Here is a 20,171-nt window from a genome sequence, read left to right as displayed (position 1 = left end):
CAGGAGCAACAGGCCGCATGTAGTGAAATGGTGCATGAATGACTCTGACTTTTTGCCTTATGTTTATGTAATCTAGCTCCTACACCAGGAAACAATACTTTCCTTGCCATTAACAACGATGTTTCTTCTGTGTTTCACCATAGAGGTCGGGTCACCAAGTAACTTGGAGGTATTTGATGAAACCACAGACAGTTTCAAGGTCAGGTGGACAGCTGCTCCCGGGAATGTTCAGCAATACAGAGTGGAGTACAGACCGGCTTTGGGAGGTGATAGCAAGGAAGTAATTGTTGGAGGATCGGAGACATGGGCAACCCTCCAGAACCTGCTCCCAGACACCAAGTATTCAGTGCAGGTTATACCTGAGTACCGAACGCTTGTTGGCCAACCACTGATTGGACAAGGCACCACTAAAGAAGGTACATTTTACAAGAAATTATTGAATTAATAAATGGGAAAATTTAATAACCTTGTCAAAATAAATTTTAAAAAACATGTAGTAGATTCGCCAACTTTAGGTACATTTAAGTCGTCATTGGATAAGCATATGGACGTACATGGAATAGTGTAGGTTAGATGGGCTTGAGGTCGGTATGACAGGTCGGCACAACATCAAGGGCCGAAGGGCCTGTACTGTGCCGTAATGTTCTATGTTCTATGTTTTAGAGTGGATTTACACTGCAATGGGTTTCTGTTTATCTCAGTTGGCCAGACGGCAAGAGTGTGCTTAGTTAGACTTGGGACCTGCCACCGTGCTCTGCCCCTGAGAGTGGGAGAGAGTAGCTAGCCATCCCTGACTAAAGTAACAGCGCAGGATGAAACACCAGCAGTCAGTCAGCCCCGGACCTGTCTTCAGCCAGAACTCAAATAACATAAATGCAACAGCCATTGAGCCAGTTAAATCTAAAACATCACAGCCCAACAGCTGTACTGTTGATAGAAACTCATGCAAGAATAGAATGATAATGCCAGTGATTGGCTGCTGGCTCTAATCCTGAGAGCAGCCTCTTGTGGAATAATTAATAATTGTATCTCTTTCCCTTAAAATTAACTGATGGGCATCATTCATGATTAGGGTTGGGTAGCGTGACATCAACAGTTTAGTTCTCACAGCAGCTGAGGTTACCATGAAGATCCAGCCTTCTCAACCTTTCCTTTGTCTGAGGTGAGATTGCACACTGCCTACAACTATCATGAAATAGACTTAAATTACTCCACCACATTTATTACTTGCTCTCAAGAAGATCACAAATAAAGGACAAATGACGCTTCAAGACTGCATAGATCACTTCGATTATAAACTGTACCCAATCCAGTTAACCCCTTGAGGTAAGATTCTGAAAAACCTTGCTCTATCCTTGACTCCTGCAAAGGTAGATGAGGTGGAAATATGGGATCACATAGGATGTTAGACCATTTTGAAAGATTGCTGCTCTTTGTGTGAAGTCTCCCAGGTCTGACTTTGTAGGGTAGGTGATTAGGAAACCAGGAGTGTGCTCTCTGTTGGAGACTATGATGAAACTGGTGTCAGCACAAGAATAAAACTGGAACTGAATTGGACCATCCTTTTATAAACATTGCAGTAACAAATAAAAACAAGTAAAGAGCTACTTGAATTGTTTCAAGATGGTTACCGCATCTCTGGATGTTGCACGCTGTCCAAATATCATTATGATTGTGAAATGAGCTGAAATTCTGTGTTTCTATTAATGCATCACAATCATCACCAGGTACCTGCGATTATGTTTAACATAAGTGTTGTTGTCCATGGAAAGGGATGAATGGAAAATTGCATAGTTTTATGATTACTTAATTCTGGTCATTTTCATCATGTGAAACTTTTAACAATTTTATCTGCCAAAAATTATAACTTGTTACCAAAGGAATAGTTCATAGTTTTGAGTTTTTGGAGATGTGGGGAGTGGGAGCAGGAATGTTGGGCACAATGGAAAGCTCACAAGAGTATTGTAAGGCACAGAATAGTGGGGCAGGGGTTGTAGACTAGAGTCCAACTCAGTGCCAGGAGCAGGGAAGGAAGAAGCTTCTCTTGATGGCCCCAAAACATTAATGCTTACGGCTACTGATGCTTGCAATGTGGGGAATGGAAGGGAATTCTGCAGTGGGTTTAGGGTCCAATCCTGAAGACAACAGAACGTGTAGGAACAGACAATTTCAGGGCACTTGTGAAATCGATGAAGGGTCTAGGCCCGAAACGTCAGCTTTTGTGCTCCTGAGATGCTGCTTGGCCTGCTGTTTTCATCCAGCTCCACACTTTGTTATCTTGGATTCTCCATCATCTGCAGTTCCCATTATCTCAAATAAAAGAGTGTACATTGTTACGAGTTTCTTCAATGAAGATGTTAATTATTGAGCCCAAAACTGGGCAGATGAAAATGTTAATCAGCTCGGTTTTATCTCAGATTATGTGCCAATACATCATGAAAGTGACTGCAAGTTTCTTCCCCTGAGTTTTGACACATGCTAAGGAAAAATGAGATCAAAAAGACACTGTGGAAAGACTTGCAGTTGTATCAGCTACAGCACAGATGTTTCGAGGTCACAAGGTTCTGGATTTAAGGCCTGAGGCACAAGACTTCAGGCTAACATGTCATTATAGTACTGAAGGCATGTTGGATTGCCTGAAATGCTGAAGCCACAGTTAAACTCTGTGGCAGACAGCCAGGAAGCTGGAAGAACACAGCCGGATCTGAAGGAAAGGAGCATTTAATGCTTCAGGTATTACTCTTCTTCCAGGCCCACTGTGTTCTTCTAGCTTCCTGCTTGTCTTCCTTGGATTCCAACATCTGCAGTATTTTTGAATCTGAACTCTGTGATTGGATTTGAAAGATCCCATGGCACTGTTTTGATGAACAGCAGGGGAGACTTAACCATGGAGCCCTGGGAACTTGCTGTGCATGTTTCCTGCATTACACCAGTGACTACACTTCAAAAAATACCTCTTGACTCTTATGTACTTTGAGACAGATATTATTGCTGAAAAAAGAGACATGAATGCAAATCATTCCTTTCCCCTACTTTCTTTCAAATACTTAGGACATCCTAAAACACTCAACAGCCAATGAAATCCATCCGTACTCATTGCTGTCATGAAAGTAGTGACCGGAGTATTTTTTGCCGCTCTTAGTTGCACCTGAGAAGGTGGTGATGAGTGTGTAGCAAGCCCTCAGAAAGAGCGAGGAAATTTATATTTCCCAAATTATACCTTAGGGCATAAAGTTGGTAAAAATGCATTCCAGAATGTTTCAAGTTGAAATTTCAGAAGTTGCGCTAGAATTCACCTCGTCTCCATACAGTATATTCCACTCTTATCATCGAATCATAAAGTTGTTCAGCCCATTGAGTCTGTGCCACCAAAACTACATTAAATCGGCGCTAGTCCTAGTTTCCAGCACCAGGTCCATCAGGGCTTCAATGCCATAGTCTTATGATATAATAGTCCTAATATTTACAGTAACTATTCCATGTCAAGCATATACAGGCTGTTGCAAAACATTTTGTGCTAGAAATTAACTCTTCTCCCTCCACCATATTTCCATTCAGAGGCACCTCAATACAGTTTCATTACTCTTCATGTTCACCATCCACAGTTCATGTTAAACGTAGACCCTACAGGGCTCTATAGATTCAAGGAGTTGGAGGGTTAGGTCTGTATGAATTACTGTCCAGAGGGTAAGAGTATACTTGATGGGCTGAATAGCCTGCTTCCACATTGTAGTGATGCTATGAAACTCTTTGACTAAGGAATAGGTTAGGCGCTCTTAAATGGAGCTTGATTCCATGATTCCCTCTTTTAGACGATTCAATTCCTGAAGCAACCTAACGCCAAGGAACAGGCAGAAGCATGTTGCAGTTTTTAAGTAAAACTCAGCTGAGTGCTTTCTCAAATTGCGAAGTAACAGAATACTTTACAAAGCGGCAACCGATGCATATTTCCTTTAATGTTTAAAAGTTTCATGATATTCACACTCAACTTTTTGAATAGCCCCTCTGCAGAACTTTTGGGCAGACCCCCATTAAAATGTGAAGCAGGGATATGTTTCTGTGTGTTATTGTGCTGCGTGTTGATGTATATGTGTGTGCAAGCATGTAAAAAGAAAAAAAAATTGCAGTTCATTGTGCATGGATAATTAGCTACATAGTTGCAGAGTAATGTTTGTGATAAAATGAAGGAACCTTAAAACATTGACTGATTCGGTGAGGCTGGCCAGATGAACCTAACTGCCTCAGTCATGTTGGTGATTAGAATGTTGCAGTGGGTTAGGGTTCTTGTCTCTGATTGTTAAACCATTAGACCAGGAGAAATAGGAACAGGGGTAGGCCATTCGGCTCCTTGAGTCTACTCCGCCATTCAATAGGATCATGGCTGATCTGACATTCCTCACATCCATGTTCCTGCTCTTTACCTGAAGCAGACCCTTCAATCCTACTCATCCATGCACATCAGTTATCCTATATTGATCTAGTCCCATTTGCCAGCACTTGGCCCAAATCCCTCTAAATCCTTCCTATTCATATACCCATCCAGATGCCTTTTAGATATTGTAATTGTACCAGCCTCCACCACTTCCTCTGGCAGCTCTGTCCATACATGCACCACCCTCTACGTGAAAAAGTTGCCCTTAGGTCTCTTTTATATCTTTCCTCTCTCACCTTAAACAAATGCCCCCTCGTTTTGGACTCCCCTACCCTGGAGAAAATACCTTGACTATTCACCCTCTCTGTGCCCCTCATGACTTTATAAACTCCTTTAAGGTCACCCCTCAGCCTCCAAAGCTCCAGGGAAAATGTATGACTGCAGATCAAAAGAAATGTGATTGGATCTTTACGACCGTCTGAAGCAAATTCTTCTCATATGCATCAAACCAGCAACTGTGGATGGACATTAACAGCCAACAGAGACACAACTCTGGAATGAATAGAGAATAGAAAGTAAACAGCTTGCTGAAACTGAATATCTGACTTGTGTTTGATGAATGGAAACTTGAGTGAGTTTTTTGAGGGTAAACCCAGAGGCAATCTCAGATAACTCAGTACCATCAGCAGAGAAAGGGAGAACAAGACAGATAAGCATGGATATTGAAAGAAGAATTCAGTTATAAGGGAATTAGATTGGGAGAAATCATTTCACACAGTGAAAGAAGGAGATGGAATGGGGGCAGAGACAGACTGTGCATCAAAATCTTGACCTTGGAACATTAACAGCACTCCCTGCATTGTTTGAAGATTAAAATTGAAGCAAGAAGAATGGATTCTGCAAGGGTCTGCTTTTGTTTTGGCTATGCACTGCCAAATGAGGCGATCAGGATCGAGAATCATCCTTCTCATTGCAGCTGGCGAACACCGAGCTGAAGGAGCTACAGCCAGCTCCAGTGTGCAGCCTCCTGGGATCTCGGCAAGTCTTTACAAAATTGTGGAAAGATCACTGAATAACAAGGGCCAGCATGGAAAATTGAATGGTTTTTACATTTTTCCTTCTTGACTAATAGTCATGATATCACTACCCATTTTAACGGCCTACTTATAAGCACTTGACAAATCTTGGATAAATTGAATGTAAGGATTGATGCGGTTTCTTTGCAGACTATCTTGTACACTCATTAGCTGAATATTTTTTGGCTTTGAATTGTGCACGAGGCTGATTTTTATTTTCGCTGTTGTAATCACAACATGATGCAGTCATGCAGCGGTCATGTTACTGAACTAGATCCTTCAGGACTGGACTAATAATCCAGGGATTGTGACTTCAAATCCTCTCATTGGTGCTTTGAGAATGTAAATTCAGCTTACTTAAGTAAAATAGCGCTTTGGCATCAGCATAAACTGTTGAAGTACCCAACTAATGCCATTATCTGGTTTGGGCATGGTCCCTTACCATGCTGTGAATTCTTCAGTATTTTTCAGAGTGGTTAAAAAGCTGTGAAACGCAGGATGAAAAATAAATGCTAGTTTCAATGCCCTAGAATAAATAAAAAATTGTTTTGGGATTAAAATAAGAATGCAGAGACTCCCAACATGGTGTATTACATTATGATGGAAGGAGCCTTGACACCTAAAGGTTCTGGATTAGAGACAAGTCTTAATTTCACAGTTCTACTGGCGGGAGTGAGTGGTAATGGTGATAAAGGAATTCGGAGCTGGTAGAGACAAGTAACAACTAGGTGTTACAGCAAAGCAAAGCCCGGTGGAAAAGTTATTTCTGGGTCCACTTGTATAGTTGGAAATTTTGGCCATGAAAGGAATAGCAGAATTTGGAATCCAAGTGGGAAGTATGGGGATGACAACACTCATATAAAGCTTTAAGTGGGGTGAGAGGTTAGAAAAACACATTTGCCTAAGGATGGGGAGGGCATTGGAAAACTCTCAGATAGTTGATTTGAGGTTGGTTGGTGGCAACAAATTTAGCTGGCTTGATATCAGCTGGGAGCATGGTGCAGGTTTTCAGTTACAATACTGCAGTGGCTTTTCATAGCAGTTTCAGGAAAGAAGACTGCATTCCCTAAGATAGCAAATCGGAAGTCGTTGCCCAGGAGGGAATGATCAGACTTGAACTCTGGCTGGGATGGGTTTGATCGGCTGACCCATCTTATTTCTTGCCCTTTCTGTCTGTATTTATAGCCTTGGTAAAAGTTTGGTGCAAGTCTAACGGTTTTTTTTTATCCGAGTTGGTTTTTGATCTGCTAAAAGATAAAAGGAGTGAGAGAAAAACAGAGTAAATTAAAAGAAATTATATATTAATCATCGAAATAGGACTGCAGAGCTCATCTAATTGTGTGCAGCACTGGGATTCGGGTTTTATTCACTGATTTTAAATTGGAGAAACACATTTCTTCATCTTATGATATGGAAGGAGAGCAGAAGATTTGCCATTTTCTTATGGGTCATCATTAAATTTATCAATAACTCACCAAGCTTCCTTCATCAGCATTTTTCAAGCCTTGAACTCTATCCCCGAAGGTCAAGGGCAGCAGATATAAGGGACCCTCACTAGGTTCAAGTTCTGTTCCAAGCCACACACCAACCTGACAGCGTTCCTTCACTGTTGCTGGGTCAAAATCCTGAAACCCCCTCTCTGACTGTACTGAGTGTACCTAGATCGCATGGATTGCAGCCATCACCACCATCTTAAGGGCAATTAGTGGTGGGCAATAAAATGCTGGCCCAGCTAGTGATGCGCACATCCCAAGAATGATCATATAAAAGCATCGGAATTGCATCATTCATGATTCGGATAAATCTCTCTGTTCTTTTCTCTCTCTGTCACTTTCCCACTCTCTCTTTCACTTTTGAACCTATTCCATGAATATTTGTCACTTTCTCTCACTCTTACCTCAAAATGGCAACACAGGATCCAGCTTTAAAGGGTTAGTGAGGGCAGGCTGAATAAATCTGGTTTGTATTTCCTTGACCTTTGTTAATTAAGGGATGATCTACCCCTGGCCGCTGAAGATCCCAGCTCCTTGGGGCAGAATTAGCAGAGGTGTTCATATTTAGAAATGTTCTACAACTTGAGCCAGAAGAAATGGTTTCCACTTGAAGGAGGGTTGCAGGTAGAATGCGCAGGTTGAGTATCAAAAACAGTAGAGAGAAGAGGAGGTCTTTTTTACACAACAAGTTGTTCTGATCTGAATGCACTGCCTGACTCAGAAACAAGTATGCTTCCAACTGAGTCACTGTCAGCATCATTTCACTGCCACAACTGACTATTTCTGTTTCTTTCAAATAACGCAGTCACTTCTTGGCAACAAAAGTTCTAACACTGGCTGAAGATAAGGGAAGCAAGATTTTGTATAATCCTCTGGATGCACTGACCCTGTGAATGGTCATTCCTCCCCACTATGGCAGGGCAGGTCCTAGCTTTGCAGTCCAATGGAAGCTGGAATGAGAGAAACACTGATCAAAAATAAGATAACCACAAGATTTAAATCTTTATGCAAACTGGGCAAACAGAACTGTTATCTTTGTGCATTTGCCACTTTTCCATTGGGTATATAAATCTTCTGAAGTTAAAAAAATAAATATCTTTTGGCCTTGTCAGAATGGTATGTAATTTGCAGTTACTGTGTGCTCTCATGGCCAGGATTTGTCAGTTTGAAGCATGTAGCTTAAGTGGAACCCAGTGAGCTTTGCAGCAGAGCTCATCAAAACTCTGGAAAGTGTTTTAGGGAGTCTTAATGAGATCAGCAGACATAATATTTCACAGTAATACTCAAATTCTATGTAAGTGCAGACTAATCTTCCTAGCAGATGGATTCACTCAAATGCAGTTCTTCTGGCTGGGTCAGGATACACAGAGTAAAGCAATGAGTTAACACATCTCGGAAGATTTGCCTGTCCACTGAAGTTTGGGACCCAGTCTCAATTTTCGGTTGTGTTGTGTTTATCGTCTCGTCTTGTCTGCGTCAGTCTTTTTTTGTTCCACTGCCCTGATCTCATTTTCTTCTCTCACACCAGTTGCCATTCCCATCTCTCTACTGGAGAGATGTACAACTAATGATTTCCACTCTTGAGTCTTATCAAACTTAAAGAACAAAGAGCTTGCAAATGCTTTATCCGTCTCTGTGGACGCTTATCTTGAACATGAACATTCAGTTCAACACAATAAATCTGCATGACTCTTAAGTTGGGTAATTGCAGCTATATCAACTCCAAATCTCCAAATTTCCAGGGAATAAAAGTCAATTTTGGCTTCAGAAATATGTTAATACAATTGAAGTCCTCCACCTCTGGTACCAATCCAGTAAATATCCTCTGTGCCCGCTCCAAGGCTTTAACACACTTCCAAGTGTGCCCACGGTTGGTCACAACACTCCAATTGAGACCGAATCACTGTATCATTAAATGTTTGCTGTAACAATAGTCTGTTCGAACAGAATTTATTTGGTTAAGTATTATCAGATTTTTGACTGCAATAGTGTCTTCAGTTTAGACACATAAAATATAAGGAAACTGTAGCTTCTAGTTTGGTAACGAAGGCAAAACATGCTTACGTCAGTCTTAACATTAAAAAAAAATGCTTATATGACAAAGGATTGACTTTTTTTGTCGAAAATTCAAAATGGGCCTCAAAATCTGTTCATAGAATAAGTGTCAGAGTAATAATAAATTTTAAAAAATCCTGCCTCTCACATTTACTTTTTTAATTGCCTTCATTTTATTAACTCAGGTTTAGAATTTGTTCTGACAAAAATAGGTTTTAAACTTAAAATGGATTATGTATAATAAAAAGAAGCAACACACCAACTTCAACTGGATTTAAAGACGTCTTCATAACATTTCATTGTTGAGGTTACACGGTGAGTCTAAAGCTGTGCAGGTTAGGTGGATTGGCCATACTAAGTTGCCCTGTAGTGTCCAGGCATTTGCAGATTAGGTAAATTAGCCATGGAATATGTGGGTTTATTAGGGATGGGATGGGGGCTCGGTCTGGGTGACATGCTGTTCAGAAGGGTTGGTGCAGATGTTATGGGCCAAGTGGCCCCTTTTTGCACTGACGGGATTCTATGATTCTGTGATTCGTGTCAGGGACTTGCAGTGAGCCTGTTGTATTGTGGGATTTCGGTCGGATGCTCTATGTTTAAATGTATATTGATTGCCATCTGGATGTTATATTAAATTGGCTTCTGAATCTGGACTCCGCTAAAACATCTGCACAGATACCTCATATATATATATTCACAGTTTGGCACTTGCAAACTATAAAGATACACATGAGGTGTGGAGAAATGAACGCATTTGAACTGCTGTGTTGAGACCTGGAGAACTGTGGAATGCGTCACGGAAAACTAACAAAAATAAGATTATGTTGCTTTCGTTAAACTGGGGACCCTTTCTGGGTGTTTTACGATCACTACAGGGTGCAGAAACTGAAAGGACTAAATTGGACTGTTTCAAGACATCCCACTGAGTATGACCGTGGGAGGAGCTTTAAGCCTTATTGTTCAGGGCAGGAATCATTCCTGCAGAGTGCTTTTCTGCTTTTCTTATTCTGGAGTCGAATGCACAGGGGTTGGTTCAGTTGTAGATAATTTTGAGGGAAAATTGGATAAGCCTCAGAAACAGAGGAATGTAACAAGGCCGTGGGGAGGCAACGTGGCTCTGAGATTAAGTTTGGATTGATAGAGTGAAAAATCGCTCAAAACATACTTCTTGTGTACTGTAATATTTGGTGGTTCAATGGGCTATTTCCCATTGCCCTCTGTTGCCAGTTCTGAATGAAGAAAGTACTTTGACCATCTTGACTGGGAAGGGACAGTGATGCAGCAATCATACCACTGTGTTAGTAATTCAAAGGAACAAGCCAAAGATGTGGGGTCAATGGTTCAAAATTCACCACAGCAGCTGTTGGAAATGAAATTCAGTTCATCGAAATCTGGAATTGAGAGCTAGCCTCAGTAACAAGGATCGTCAATTCTTGAAAAAAAACCCACCTGCTTTATGAATGTCCTCCAGGGAAGGAAAACAACCATCTTTGCACAGTTTGGCTTTCATCTGAGTGTGAATCCATGGCAGTGTGGGTGACCCTTAACTAAGCAAACCATTCAAGTGATAGTAGGAACTGCAGATGCTGGACGATCTGAGATAACAAGGTGTAGAGCTGGATGAACACAGCAGGCCAAGCAGCATCAGAGGAGCAGAAAAGCTGACGTTTTAGGCCTAGACCCTTCTTCTGAAGAAGAGACTAGGCCCAAAACGTCAGCCTTCCTGCTCCTCTGATGCTGATTGGCTTGCTGTGTTCATCCAGCTCTATACCTTGTTATCTAAGCCATTCAAGTGCCGCCTTTGTCAGGAGTGCAAGCGTGCTAAGGAAGAAGAAGCAACCTAAAGCACCGCACAGCCTGGAAAATTGCCTAGAGTGGATGTATAACCTTAGTGGCTATTGTCGTACTCAGCTGAGCCAGATGACATGCCCATGCACACAATCACACCAGTGCACACTGGTCTCTGCACACGGAGCAGGTAGATTTTGACTTTTAGTCTAATTCTAATAATGGGCAAAAGGAAACCTTCCACGCTTGGTTTGCATTGTTCCATTGCCAATGCTTAGTTAAAGGAAGCTGATATGCAGCCCGTTTCCTTCACAAAATTGCGCCAAGTCCAAAGTTGCATCAAGCAAGAACTTATCGTTTGTCAAACAGGTTTAAGAAGCAGCAGTGTGAATAATTTAGTGGGATTGCACATTGAAGGATAATTACAAATGGAAGGGTGAAATTGGAAGGCATTTGGCTCCTAAGCTGTTGGGAATTTTGAAATCATGTGGCCAAACAAGGCAGCCAGTCTGCAATGAGTAATGAAGCGTTTAACATGGCAAAGGCATCTTTTACTGCAGCTTGGCATTAGCAGGGAGAAAGACTGTAGAAACTCTCCTCAGAGATTAAACAGGCTGGGTAGGGTCCACGATAAAACAACTGTATATGGAAGCAACAGAACTATTGGACTGCAAAGCCCTTTTTTGTTCCATATTTTTCTTTGCTGCTTTACGCACACAGAAGCAATCATGATCCAACTCCAACCTTCAAGGAGAAAAATGCCTTACATCTCACGCAATTAAAAAAAACACATAAATCCTTTGAGTCCAAGCAATCACATTGTCAAAATACAACTAAATGAACAAAGGTACTTGGCGTGAGCAAGATCATTTTGTCTTTGCCCTTTCAGACAATGTGTATATTCCAGATAATTACAACTTGTTGACTATAACGTTCTCACCTTCCCTGACTCTTCTGTAAACAACATCAATCAGTGTCCTTATGTTACTTCGCTCCAGCAAATATAAGCAGTTTCTTTATCCCCATCCACTCAATCAAATCCTACATTGTACTGAACACTTCGATTAGTTTGAGAGTTGTTGAATACATTATATTTATCTTCATCTGCATTCATGGGTCTTTCAGGAAATGTCTCTATTTGTTGATCGCCGACAATTAGACTTGCCATGGGTGGTATTGAACTGCTGTCTTGGACAGCTGCAACCCATTGGGAATGATGGCCTAGTAGTATTTTTGCTAGCCTGTTAATCTAGTGGCCCAGGTGGTGTTCTTGGGATCTGGGGTTCAAATCCTGCCATGACACCTGTGGAATTTGAATTCAATAAATGCAAAAGCCTCATGAAATTATGATGATCATGAAACAATGCTGGTTATAGGAAAATCTGTCTGCTTCATGAATGTCCTTTAGAGAAGGAGATCTGTCATCCTTACCTGGTCTGACCTACACTTGACTTTAGGCCCAGAGCAATCTGGTTGAATCTGGGTAATTCAGAGATAGTAAGAACTGCCCGTGCTAGAGTCAGAGACAACACAGTGTTGAGTGGAGGAACAAAACAGGCTAGGCAGCAGCAGAGGAGCAGGAAAGCTGACATTTTGGGTCGGGACTCTTCATCAGAAATGGGGGAGGTTGAAGGGGGCTCTGAAATAAATAGAGTGGAGGGTTGGGACTGGAGAATGTAGGTGGGATGGTTACAGGTGAGAGAATCTGGGTAATTAATATTGGCATAGCCAGTGACGCCCACATCCTGTGAATGCATAAAATCAAAAATGTGGTGATTTTGCTCCCCGAGCAGTGTTAGTAAGGGTTGTTCCAGGATTTGGACTCAGGCAACTGAGCAGTCTCACAAGCACAGCTGAAGGAGACGCCCAATCCTACAGAGTAAATCTGATAAATATTGTTTCTGGAGCAGTGGATGAGTTTGTTGTTACAAGGCAAAAGGTCAGTGTGTCAGATCTGCTTCCTGCTCAAAGCTGCCCATGTTGCTTCAGTGGAGTATAGTACAGAACAAACAGAGGGAAGGGAATTGGAAAACCTGACAACTCAAAAGTAGAGATAATAAAATGTGAGGCTGGATGAACACAGCAGGCCAAGCAGCATCTCAGGAGCACAAAAGCTGACGTTTCGGGCCTAGACCCTTCATCAGAGCCTCTGATGAAGGGTCTAGGCCCGAAACGTCAGCTTTTGTGCTCCTGAGATGCTGCTTGGCCTGCTGTGTTCATCCAGCCTCACATTTTATTATCTTGGAATTCTCCAGCATCTGCAGTTCCCATTAACTCAAAAGTAGAGTCTAGAAAGGCAGGAGGTATGAAACAGTTAGTTATTCGGATGCAGAAGAGAAGGAAGTTAAAGAGTTGAACGGGTACAAAAAGTATGTTCAGGACTCGCGCTTCATTCATGGGTTGTGGGTATTGCTGATATTTATTGCTCATCCTTGAGAAAGTGATGGTGTACACCAGTTGAGCCACTGAAGATCGTGTGGTTTAGATTTTACCCACAGTGCTATTAGGGAAAAAATGTCCCAAGATTTTCATACAGTCATGCAAGAATTAAAATATGTTTTAAAGTTGGGCCAGCAAGTGGCTTGGGGGGAGTGTTTGCAGGTGATATTCTTACAGGTCAACTGTTCTTATCCTTCTGTAAAAGTATAAGACCATAAGAAATAGGAACAAGAATAGGCTGTTCGACCCCTTGAGCCTGCTCCACCATGTAATTGGATCATGGCTGATCTGACATTCCTCATGTTCACTTTCCCGCTCCTTTCCCTGTAATCTTGATTTCTTGACTGATCAAGAATCTATCTATCTCAGGCTTAAAAATCCATAAGAACTCTGAACTGTAGCTTTCTGTGGCAAGGAGTTCCAAAGACTCTTCAATCCTCTGAGAGAAGAAATTCTTCTTCATCTCAGTCTTAAATTGGTTCTGCTTTATTCTGAGACAATGCCGTCTGGTCCTAGTTTCTCCCACGAGGAGAAACGTCCTCTCGACCTTTAGCCTGTCAAGCCCCTTAAGAATCCTGTGTGTTTCAATGAGAATTGATAGAGGTCCGGAAGTTCTCATAGGAGATTCCTTCAGTGAATCTTAAGTTTGGCACACATTGTAGACACAGTGTGCCATAGTGGAGGGAGTGAATATTGAAGGTGGTGCCAGTCAAGTGGGTTCTTGTACCCTGAATGATGTCGAGTCTCCTTTGTGTTGTTGGAGCTGTATTCACCCAGGGAAATATTCCATCACGTTCCTGTCTTGTGACATGTAGATAGTGGACAGACTTTGGGGAAATATAAAATAAATGACTTGCTGCAGAACTCCCAAGCTCTAACTTACTGTTGTAGTTCCAGTATCTATGTGACAAGGGGCATATGTGAGCTCAGTTGGCAATCAGCTCGATTGCAATGCAGAGTGAGGCCAATAGCATGTGCTCAATTCCTATACTGGCTGAGATTATCATGCAGGTCCCTGCTTCTCGGTGTTGCCCTTCACCTGATGTGTGGAGACTCTCAGGTTAAACTCATCACCAGCTGTCTCTCTCTAATGAGAGATGCAGCACTATGGTTCTATGGGCCTATAGCGATTTTCCCTTTATTTTTGTGAATAGTCCAATTCAGTTTCTGGTTAATGTGGCTGACCTAGTAAAATTTCTAGTCAAACATGGTGTGGATTTGGGAGCACTTACATTTGTTTGAGTAATGAAATGAAGAGGGATGGTGGAAGCATTGGGAAAGCTAACATAATGCAGTAAGCTTGAGTTCCATGGAGTGGCGCCTTCAGCCAGAAGACCATTAATGAAGTGGTGTTGGTGATAGAGAGCTCAACTTGAGCAATGTGTCTTAAGGTGAGCACACTTAAAGCTAAGTTAAGCAGAATCAAATAGCAAAAAAACAATTCGGAAGAAAATATAAATGCTTTCAAACCATTTGTATTTGAATTTAGCTGATAAAATATTCATCAGTGAAAGCATTGTTAAAGCTGATTATGCAACATAATGACTCGAATAAAAAGATGATCGATCTAATTCTCACCTTGCACTGATCTGTTTGTTTCTTAGCACGTGGCTCAGCTCGTAATCTTGTGACTGAAAACGTGACGCCAACCACAATTGATGCTTCGTGGACTTCAGCTCCAGGCAACGTGAACAACTATCGAGTCACCTGGAAATCTCTTTTTGACGATGATAGTGGAGAGAAGAGGGTCCCTGGATACAGCACCAAAACAACACTGGAGAATTTACGGCCAGAGACCAAGTACCAGATCATGGTCTATGCTTTGTATGGCAGTGGGGAAGGAGATCCACTTGAGGGAACAGAAACTACTGATGGTACAGTGAATCATGCCAAGACCACAAGTCTTATATTCTATAATATAATGTGTCAACTGGTTCATCTTTTGCATGGCTCCTTTGCAGACCTGTCAACATACTTTTCAGATAAAGCAGAGAGCTGCAGATGCTGGAGGACTGAAACAGGATTAGAAGTCATCAGAGAAGCCTAACAGGTCTGATAGCATCTGTGGACAAAGTCAAAAGCCACACAACACCAGGTTATATTCCAACAGATTTATTTGAAATCGCAAGTCCCTTCACCTGATGAAGGAGCAGTGCTGAGAAAGCTTGTGATTTCATGTAAACTTGTCGGACTGTAACCTGGTGTTGTGCAACATTTGACGTTGTCCACTCCAATCCAACACGAGCACCTCCACATCACAGCATCTGTATGAAGAGAGGAACACAGTTCATGTTTCGAGAACAGTGATCCTTCTTCAGAACATAATTTTTAAGTTAGGATGTCCTATCCATTTGTCCAATAAACCCCCAAAATCTTGATTTTAGAATGTAATGAGAGAAATAATCCTTTCTCTTTTTAACTCATTAATTTCTCTACCGCTGAAGTGTTGACTTGTGTCCTGTTTGACAGTCACTGCCTATGTTTCAATAATGTGCATCTGCAGGCAACCTTCAGGCCCTATTCTGGTGGCTTTGCAGACGGCAGTGATACAACAGCCAGGCCTGGTATTGCTTATACATGTCATCATGCACATATGGGTGCCTGCCTACGAGGAGATTTCTGGATAGCCATCAGGATTATCTAACATTTATAGTCATCTCCTTTAGCATGGTTTTCTGGAGCTGATTTGGGTCTCAGCTGGCTAAGATCTATCAACTTAGCACTGACTGATTATCTATTCTTGAACGTTGCTGACATGTCCACTTTCTCAATGATCAATACTTAACCGTATCAACTTATTCAGCAGATATCTATGTATATTAAATGGAATTTTACTTTGTGCTGTTGTATAAAACCTGTGATAGCAATTTGACCATTTGCTTTACATCTCTGTTGAATGTTACTACTGTCAGCAGAGATTCACTGCGCTCTCTCGAGTGCAGTATAAAACGTTCCTGCAGCACCATGTTGAGGAAGAATTTTCCCAGTATCCTAGTCAATATTTATCCCTTATCTAATAACTCGTAAGTAGATGACCTGGTCATGAATCTCTGTGGGATGTTACTGTTTGTAGTTTGTTTTCCTTATATTCCCAGCATTTCTAGTACAGAGGAGATTTATAGAGTCATACAGCATGGAAGCAGACCCTTTGGCCCAACTCATCTATGCCCACCAGGATTCCTAAAATGAAGTAGTTCCATTTGCCTGTGTCTGGCCCATATCTGTCTAAACCTTTCCCATCCAGGTACCTGTCCATATTTTTTTTAAATGTAATTGTACTTGCCTCTACCACTTCCTGTGGCAGCTCGTTCCATAAATACGCCACCCTCTGTGTGGAAAAAGTTGCTCTTCTTGTCTTTCCCTGCTCAACTTAAATTCATACCCCCTAGTTTTGTACTCCTCTGCCCTGGAGAAAAGACTTCGGCTATTCACCCTACCTGTGCACCTCACGATTTTATAAACCTCCAAATGGTCAGCCCTCAGCCTCCTACACTCCAGGGGAAAAAGTGTCCCAGCCTGTCTGGCTCCTCCTTGTAGCTCAAGCTGTCCAGTCTCAGTAACATCTTGGTAAATCTTTCTTGCACCCTTTCCAGTTTAATAACATCCTTCCTATAGCAGGGAGACCAGAATTGAATGCAGGACTCCAAAAATGGCCTTACCAATGCCTTGTACAGTCACATGATGCCGTAACTCCTGCACTCAGTGTTGTGACCAATCATTTACCAGGATGTTATTGGACTAGACAGCGTTAATTATGAAGAGAGATTGCACAGACTGAGGTTGTTTCCCTTGGAGCAGAGGAGACTGAGGAGGACATGATTGAGATGTATAAAATAATGAGGGGAATCGATAAATTAGACAGGATGAAACTTTCCCCCTTCATGGAGGGATCAATGGGCAGAGGGCATAGATTTCAGGAAGGGGCAGCAGGCTTAGTGGAGATGTGAGGGAAAATATTTTCGCCCAGAGAGAGATGGGAATCTGAAACTCACTGCCTGCTAGGCTAGTAGAGGCAGAAACCCGTGTAACATTTCAGAAGTATTTAGATGTGCACTTGTGATGCTGAGGCATACAAGACCTTGGGCTGCATTAGCATAGTTATGTAGGTGAAGACTTGATGAGCCAAAGGGCCTCTTTCTGTGCTGTACATGTCTATGGCTCCATTTCAAAATGACCAAACCGACTTTTCAAAAACAAAAATCAACTCTGACATCTTTCTCTTTCTGCTGTCGAACAGCTACACCAGAGGCCAAGACAGTGACTGTATCAGACGAGACAGTCAACAGTTTCCGTGTGAGGTGGCAGCCAGCCCCAGGCAACGTGCTGAACTACAGACTCTCTTACCGACCAGCCAAGGGGGGAAGGACCATTGGCACCAAGATCCCTCCTCACCTGACCACCACCGTCCTAAAACGACTCAATCCTCAGACAACATACAATGTTTCTGTCATTCCGATGTATAGAAAAGAGGAAGGAAAATTAAGATCGGGACAAGGAACAACAGGTGAGGCGGTGGTCTTTGAACTACCTGAACTGGGGTTTAAAAGGTTTCTGAACAGTTATGTCCAAGCAGCAAGCCTTGCATTTAACAGTTACTATGTTCTGTTTCTGCTGGTTATATGTCCAAAGGTAAAGTCCTCATAATTTATAAGACTGTAAGAAATAGGTACAGGAATAGGCCATTCGGCCCCTTAAATCAACTGTACTATTCAATAGGGTAATGGCTGATCTAACGTTCCTTGCATCCACTTTCGTGCCCTTTCCTCGTGATTCCCTGACTGATCAAGAAGCTGTCTCGCTCAGCCTTAAATGTGCTTAAGGAGTCTGCCCTTATAGCTCTCTGCGGCAAAGAGTTTCAAAGACTCACAACCCTCTGAGAAAAGAAATTCACCCTCATCGCAATCTTAAATTGATGCCCTCTTATCCTAGTGGGCCACTTTCTCATTAGAGAGAGAAAGAGAGAGACAGTTGATGGTGAGTTGAACTTGAGGGTCACACATGTCAACAAAGGGGAGGGTTTGTGAAGTGGCTTTTCATTGCAATTTCAGCTAGTGTGACATTGAACCCATGCTGTTGGCATCACTCTGCATCACAAACCAGCGTCAAGCCAACTGAGCTGTGATACAATTAAAGACTTGTGTTCTATTGTCAGTCTAAGCACTTGAACACACAATGCAGCCGACATTACCGTGGGGGATATGCTTCATGGTTTGAGGAGACATTAAGCTGAAGCCTGATCTGTCCTCTCAGGTGGATGTAGAAGATCCCACGGCACTATTCCAAATAATGTCCTGATTGATATCCTGGACAATATTTATCTCTCAGTCGACTTTATGGAAATGAAGATCGTCTGGTCATCGCCGCAGTGCTGTTTGTGAGCTCTTGTTATGCACCTATTAATTGCTGTCTTTTCTTTCCCATGATGATGGACAATGACTGCTTAAATAAGACATCTTCACCTGACATCACCAATAGCAGTTTCTGTGCTGAAGTACAGTGAAAACAAATTCAGCTCCTTTGTATTCTACTGGCCGACTGTAAGGCCCTTAAATAATTATTTCAGATCTGCCAATGTAGATTGACACAGTGTAATGTTTGATTCTCTGCCTCTCCTGGGAAATCCTCCAAGCTGCCAGATGGGTTGGGAGTATTGGTATCATGCTGACGAGACATCATAACTATATGGGTCACTCTGGGGAGTGTTGTTCTGTTCCTGCCTGCATTCTAATGTACTGAAATTAACTAAATTACAAGTGTTGCATTTAGTAATATATGTGATGATGTTCAGTGACTAATATTAGATTTTTTTCCTCTCTTTAACAGCCTCACCATACAAACCTCCACAAAACTTACAAACCTCTGAACCTGCCCGGACAAGCTTCAGAGTGACCTGGGAGCCAGCCCCGGGGGAAGTCACTGGATATAAGGTCATCTACCATCCCAGGGGAAGAGAAGAACAGCAGGGAGAAATGGTATTAGGGCCATACGATACAACCGTAGTACTGGAGGAGCTGAGGTAAACACAAAATTGAATGTTAGATAACAAAGTGTGGAGCTGGATGAACACAGCAGGCCAAGCAGCATCTTAGGAGCACAAAAGCTGACGTTTTGGGCCGAGACCCTTCATCAGAAGAATCACAAAATTGAATGTTTTCTTGTTTGTAAATGATTGATCCTTTAGAACTGAGATGAGGAGGAATTACTTCAGTTAGTGATATCCTTCCACATGTATATTGTCTTGTCTCCTGTGGAGCACATTACTGCAGAAGGCTGTGGAGACAAAGTCATTGAATGACTTGAAGACATGGATGGATGAGTCCTTCATTAGTAAAGGGATCAAAGTCTAAGGGGAGAAAGCAGGAGAATGGGGTTGAGAAACACATCAGCCATGGTTGAAGGGTAGAGCAGACTTGATGGGCTGAATGGTCTAATTCTGGTCCTATGTCTTATTGCTAGAAGTGGTATACAATGATGCTCATGTCACCAGTTTATTCCTTATACCGTGTGTGGGAGATGATGGAAGATTGGTCCTCACCTCCACCCATTCTTTGTTTGCTTAGGGACAAACTTTTGGAACGGTTTAATTGATTGACTGATTTATTGTCACATGTATTGGAAAGCAGTGAAAAGCTTTGTTTACGAGCAGTACAGGCAGATGATAGTAAGCAAGGATGTTCAGATCTAAGGCTGTAAAATAATCATAGACAGAGGCACACAGGTTTCATTGCACAGGGTGTGCGCTAGGCAAGATCAATATTAGCAAGGTCACTGTTATTTGATGCTAAAGAGTCCATTCATCAGTCTGATAATGGCCGGGAAGAAGCTGTTCCTGAACCTGTTTGGGCTTCTGTATCTTTTGCCTTGATGGAAGAGGTTGTAGAAGGCCATTACAGGGGTGTGATGGGTCTTTGATGATGTTGGCAGCTTTTCTGTGGCAATGAGCTGTGT

General features: G+C 42.1%; 1 protein-coding gene across 4 annotated transcripts in view; it reads left to right on the top strand.

Moving 5' to 3' along the window:
- LOC125454703 (collagen alpha-1(XII) chain) overlaps positions 1 to 20,171 on the top strand; it is a 266,793-nt gene that overhangs the window by 53,683 nt on the left and 192,939 nt on the right. For 3 of the 4 annotated variants that reach the window (XM_048535772.2, XM_048535773.2, XM_048535776.2), the window contains exons 12-15: positions 144 to 416; positions 14,828 to 15,097; positions 17,461 to 17,727; positions 19,047 to 19,239. The exons of the other annotated variant lie outside the window; for it this stretch is intronic. In XM_048535772.2, coding sequence (XP_048391729.1) covers positions 144 to 416; positions 14,828 to 15,097; positions 17,461 to 17,727; positions 19,047 to 19,239 — 1,003 coding nt within the window. The remainder of the gene's footprint in view (positions 1 to 143; positions 417 to 14,827; positions 15,098 to 17,460; positions 17,728 to 19,046; positions 19,240 to 20,171) is intronic. 4 annotated transcript variants of the gene reach the window in all.

This window comes from Stegostoma tigrinum, chromosome 9, assembly GCF_030684315.1.
Source record: "Stegostoma tigrinum isolate sSteTig4 chromosome 9, sSteTig4.hap1, whole genome shotgun sequence".
Taxonomy (NCBI): Eukaryota; Metazoa; Chordata; class Chondrichthyes; order Orectolobiformes; family Stegostomatidae; genus Stegostoma; species Stegostoma tigrinum.
This window is presented reverse-complemented; position numbering and strand designations above follow the sequence as displayed.